General features: G+C 50.1%; 1 protein-coding gene across 4 annotated transcripts in view; it reads right to left on the reverse strand.

Moving 5' to 3' along the window:
- Positions 1 to 5,343, reverse strand: part of SNTG2 (syntrophin gamma 2) — a 346,458-nt gene extending 341,115 nt beyond the window's left edge. For 2 of the 4 annotated variants that reach the window (XM_070512700.1, XM_070512699.1), the window contains exon 1: positions 5,101 to 5,343. Coding sequence is in view for 2 of the 4 variants with exons in the window: in XM_070512699.1 (XP_070368800.1) it covers positions 5,101 to 5,172 (72 nt within the window). In the remaining 2 variants the exon portion in view is untranslated. Of the gene's footprint in view, positions 1 to 509; positions 541 to 5,100 lie in introns of those variants that run through there. The other 2 variants (XM_070512698.1, XM_070512702.1) reach the window with 2 other exon arrangements.
- Positions 5,344 to 6,000: the final 657 nt, after the last annotated feature.

Genomic DNA, 6,000 nt, shown 5'->3' on the forward strand with positions numbered 1-6,000 from the left:
GTGCAAAATGTTACACTTGTGATACGAATAACTGACAGTTATGTCACACTTCAAAACTACAGATTATCAGGGCCGGCTCCGTAAAGCAGTGGTTAAATTCTCGATCCACTCTGCAGCCCGGGGTTGGCCAGTTTGGATCCCAGGTGTGGACCTACACATCGTTCATCAAGCCGTGCCGTGGCAGCGTCCCACATACAAAACAGAGGAGGATGGGCACAGATGTTAGCTCAGGGCCAGTCTTCCTCAAAAAAACACAGATTATTTTCCTAAACACCAGCTCAACGAATGAAAATGTCCTATAACAGAATTTGGGTGCATTCATGAGGTTATATTTTTACCTCCAATAATTCATAAGATACACAGTAAAATATCTGCCTGGTGAAAGCATTCATCTTAGAAACGGAACAGAAATTTTACATACGATTTGTAAAATACAGTATTAAACTATTTTGATTAAAATATAAATAATAACAGTTACTTCTTATTAGTCAAGGCTTAAATGCACTTACCACTAACTGGGTTCCAGAGCTGGGGTCTGACTAAAAATGACATGAAAAATAAATTAGTAAAATGAATGACGATAAGCACAATGATATTTATGATACTAAAGTTTAATATTCCATGCAATTGTATTTATAATAGCACAATTCAGTACTATAATAAAATGATATCCATCCAAATTTCAAATAAATTTTGGTGCCTATCAAAATTAAGTAGAGTTGTCAAAATGTCAACAGTATGGAGTCAAATTTATTCATTCACGATAACAAATATGTTTGTAAATAATACAGTGACACACTGCCAGGTTTCCAGTAGAGAGATATGAATGAGACACAGTTGCTTTAGAAATTGTAACAGATAAAACAGTCAATGCTCAATGCTTTGGGACTGTGAGGTCTCTGAAGTTGAGTTCATCATGTGCTAAAATGTAAGTTTACATTTTCTAATTGTTTCCAACAGCATCCTCTAAATAACTTAAGAGGCATATTTGTGTTCTTTTTTATCCTAATTCTTTGTTTAACTAAAACATAGCTAATTAAGAATATTTATAGGATCTTCAACTTCAGACTCTTTACAAAATAGAAACTGTTTTACCCAATGATTTTAATTGAAAAATCACAGCATCATAGTATTTCCAGCACTTGTGAAGACAATGTGCAAAGAAAAAGAGTGAGCAGGTGAGGGCTGAAGGGGCGAAGCAGCAGCAGGGGCCCTGGATGGCGGAGGGAGCAGGTGTGACTGCGGGGGAGGGGTCAGGTCCCCGGGGGGGATGGGTGAGCAAGGGCAGAAAGGCTTAGCCCTCGGTACAGAAATAGAAGGGATAAACCGGCCTCCTGTGCTCTGGAGGAAGCTCAGCACCGACTGGGGAAAAGTGACATCTAGTGCTCGCCGAAAATAATCCACAGTCTTCTAACCAAAATAGGACCTGAGGGACAGTATGCAGTGAAGGGCTGGATAACAACAAGAACTCCCCAGTTCAAAATCCAAGCACATTTTCCCATGAAATTCTCCTGCATTTTTCCTCCAAAGGCCTTTTTTTAACTGCCTTATTTCGTCTCAAAAAATCCCTGTGGATTCTAATTAAACAGCAAGTCTCTAAGGCTATCGGAATCAGATGTCCAAAGGCACCTCAGAACCCAAACCACATCTCCTTCAGGTGAGAAAGAGGAAGAGACGGCAGCTGGCTTCCCAGGCGGTGCCAGGGGTCTCGGTTCTCCCGTGAGCGCTCAGAGCCAGTGCGCCCGCTGGCTGCCCAGCAAGACCAGGGGCCGGGGACGCAGGCATAAGCCCAGCACCAGACAGGTCCTTCTCTTCCAGAACTCGCTCCACGTGCCCGATGTCCCGTAAGCTACCTGTGCTGACAGGTAACCCAAAACACCAACTGTTTTAATAATTCTGGAGCGAATATACCCATTTAACAGGTGAGAGAACTGGGCTGTAGACCGATTCTTCCTCTCTCCACACAGGCTCTCCAGACTATAAAGCAGCTGAGCGCCTTAATTTGCAACTCATTTCTTTGCTGCTGCCCTCACGTCAGCCTCTCAAAGTGTGTCTTGTGGGACATTTCGGGAAGCAGAACTAAATTAAAGTTGAAACTTAAAAAGCCACATCTATACAGACATGTAGATATAAAAGGTAGCCACTCCACATACATTGTTCGGTGAAATAAGCATACTTTTCTAACTTGGATCCTGTTAAAATGTTCACTAGGAAACATATCTCCCGGTAAAAATCAGATAATTCTCCATTTTAAAATATGTGAATCTTGCTTATGATGTCATAGACATCACCAGAAATTCCACAACTGAATCAAAGATGAGTCAGCAAGGATGAGAAACAGGTGAGAAAAGTATAAAGCAATGGACAGCCATTCTGGGAGGTTCCATGCTGAAATGACCTCACACAGGAGTCCCCATCTCTGAAGAGATGACTAAGAGGCTGCATTATAAAAGGACGTTTAAAATGACGTGCTGTCTTCTCCCCTTCGCTGGCCAGTTCATCACAGGAAGCTGCACATTGCTGGCTCATGCTATGTCATGCTTCCAGCCCCTTAGACTCGAGCGGAGTCGCTCTTTAGAGACAGAAAAGGTGCTGTCAGAACAAACCAACAGCAGTGTCAGCATGAGAGCAGGGCTCCCTGAGTGCCTTGTACCCACGAACTCTACACAGGGACACGGGGAGCCAGGGACACGGGTGCGTGAACTGGCTTCACTTAGGAAATACATACAACAGGGAACAGCTACCTAAAAGGGAAGAGGAAAAAGAAGCTCCAAATACCGAGCAGAAGACATGCAAATTGGGCCAAATTCCCATGATTCAAATAAACAGTCATTACAAAGAAGGTGTTGCATTTTTGACTTCAGAAAAAATGTTTACAACTAGAAATACAACGGGTTTAAGACAACTTTCTTTTTTGTCATTATTTTCCTAATTAGAAGCACTGAGTTCTCTTGCTTAACTGAAACGATTAAAAAACTATGCATATTCAATGATATTATGGATACTTATTCATAAAAAAATTAATAATTCTGCAAGGTTATCTGGACCCCAATGATTCAAGTAAAAATTAGTGGCTCTCAAAGGTTCTTAGTGCATCTAGGTATAGTGCGATTTCCCATTACATCTTTAAGCCATGATTGCGTGCTATGACTGTTCAACTATTTAAAGACAAATGTGTGAGCAGGATACTTCACAGACCCATTTTAAATGAATTAAGAATCTGAACCTTCCCATACACTGGAATGCAGTGGAGCACACCTTGTTATTTGTGAAACCAAAGTTATTATTCTTGTTCTTAACAGCCTCTCTATTTCTATTCTGATATTTGGCCTCCAATGCTGACAAAATTCCTCACAAGTGCAATTCACACAGGCTGTACCATAGAATCAAGGCTCTTGTTACAAAGAAAGCACTGCCCACATCTTGAAGCAAACTGGGGAACTGCGCGCACCTTGACTGAGCACCCAGATTTAGTGCCTTAAAGGGATCTGCGCTTGGCACACTGCAGAGTATTTCTTTGAGGACTTGCAGTTGATATTTTTTTAAAAACTGAAGTTACTGCCAATAACTTATCAACTGGGTCAGTTATGCAGATGGTAAATCCACGCCAATTCTTCCACTGTAATTACAATCGCTGTAAACAAGACTTGTTGCAAGAACTCCTCAAGCAACACACCCCATTCCTAACGCCAGGAGGGCACCGTTTACAATTCCCAGCAGTAAGAAGACAGAAAGCCTGTACCTCTCCAGCTTCTCCACACCCTTAAGCAGTTTACTTCCAACTACTGCCAGCACATCTTCTACCGCTTAATTACCGTCTGCAGTGGCTGGAAAACTATTCATATCACAAAGTACTTTAAAAAACAAACAGGCCACTTCACACAAAATTTAAAGGTTTTGTGGAAATATCCCAGAATGGTATAACTCGATGGAAAAGGCAACTCTCTCTACACAGATTACAAATAAAAATCATACGGAAGATACGACTATTACCCTAGTTCGCAGCGTTGTGACAAAAGAATTTAACAAGCCTTCAACCTATGGCCTTTTGAAAGATTTCTCAGTTATCCTAAAAGGGTGGCTGAATATATCCCCGGTTTTCCACAGTCATTCATGGGATTGGGGAGCTAGCGGGACGCAAATCCTACAGGAACAACCACACTGATCCATCAGCTGGAGAGCATGCAAGGGCTGGGGCAATAAGCTGCTTTCTTAAACTGTTTCCAGAACACTCGGTCGTGCCGGTGGGCGGCAGCTTGAAGGTTTCCAAGAACTCTGAGTTTTTGTTTGAGCCAACATTTCTGTTTTCTGTCAATCCGTAGTTTAGTTATTTAAAAATAAGAGGGTGGAGAGGGAGCTGTTTGGGGTAGGGACCAGAACAGAGGCCACACACACTGAGGAACCGGTGTCACGAACTCGGCGCAGATGTGGTCCGGTCAGCGGCCGGGCGCGCAGGTGGGAGCCCCAGCCCAGCGAGGCCCCCAGGCCCGACCCAGCTCGCCTCCGGAAGGCGCCGCCGCCACCTCTGGGTGGGCAACTCGGCAGACCTGGAGCCGGCGCCCGGGGGCTCCCCTCAGCACAACCATGTGACCACAGGAAGAAATGCGGAGCAAATCCCAATCCCCAGTTCTGGAAAACCCTGGTTGCCACAGAGTAGGAAGCCCCTGAGCCTGCCCACTCAGCCATTCAAGACATTAAACAGGCCAACCCCACAAGTTTCCATTTAGCACACTGGGGTAGGGGGAGAAAGAGCGGTCAGGGGGTGGGTGCCCAGGGTCCCAGGATCCACCCGTCCGCAGGAGCCCTCCCCGGAGAGACGGAAGGGGCGCGGGGTGAAGAGAGGGCGGGGAGAGATGAGGCGGCGCAGGAGAGGAGGGGGCGCCAGGTGAGGAGGGGGAGTCTGCGGGGAAGGGGGCGAGGGGAGGGAAAGGAGGTTAAGGCGAGCAGGGGGCTCGACAATCGACAGGGGTCTCCGGGAGAGGAAGGGGCGCTTGGAGGGAAGGGACCCGGGAAGGGAAAGGGGGCACGGAGGAGAGACCGGAGCACAGTGGGGAGAGGAAGGGGTGCGGAGAAAGAGGGGCGCAGAGGGCCCGCACTCACCCGCACGGGCGCCAGCAGGCAGCCCGGGCGCCCGCGGGGGGCAGCCGGGGGCAAGGGTCCCTCGGCGCTCATAGCCGCCCACGCGGCGGGGCCGCGCTCCAGGCCGAGCGAGCTCAGCGCCGGGGCCCCGCGCGCGCATCCAAGGGCCCCGCGGGCGCCGCGTCCGCGCCCCTCTCCGCCTGGGGCTCGGCTCGGGCTCCGGCTTGGCGGGCAGCGGCGGGGTCGGCGGGGGGGGGGGGCTGAGCTCCGCCCGCCGCCCACGAGCACCGCCCACGCGGACCCGCCTCCGGGAGAGGAGGGGCGCTCGCTCCCACCGGGTTGGGGACCCGCGCGCAGAGCGGGGAGAGCGGGCACGGCGCGCTCCGCGGTGGAGAGCCGGTGGGAACGCTAGGATTGGGGGCTGCCTGTGGGGGTGCTGCCTGTGTTTCCCACACAGAGCCGGGGCGGGCGGGGGTCACTCCCACCGGGCGGGGGCCCGAGTGCCCACAGGCTGGCCGGGGGAGCAGGGCGCTCCCTGGTGGGCGGGTGGGAGCACTTTGATGGGGCGGGGGTGGGGAGGGTTGGGGGGCTGCAGCTCCTGCGGGGCGGGCTTAGAGCGCTGCCTTGGGCTAGGCGCCCCCTCTCGGTCCCTGCTTCACGGTTTATCTGATTTGAGGGCGCCCCGCTGCCCTCCCCGCACAAGGGCTGTCCCGGCCCGCTCGCCTTTCTCAGGTGTCTGGGGACCCTCCCTCGGGGTCACCCGGTCACACCAGAGCTGACGCAGGACGCTGGCGACCGCCCGGCAGAGGAAGGCAGGCGGAAGCCTCAACTCTTTCCCTCCCTCGCCACCCCCAACCCTTACCCCCCACCCCCAAGCCTGGTGGCTCTGGCTCCTGCGTTCCTCTAGAGTCAGCCCAAACC

Source organism: Equus asinus, chromosome 6 (genome assembly GCF_041296235.1).
Source record: "Equus asinus isolate D_3611 breed Donkey chromosome 6, EquAss-T2T_v2, whole genome shotgun sequence".
Taxonomy (NCBI): domain Eukaryota; kingdom Metazoa; phylum Chordata; class Mammalia; order Perissodactyla; family Equidae; genus Equus; species Equus asinus.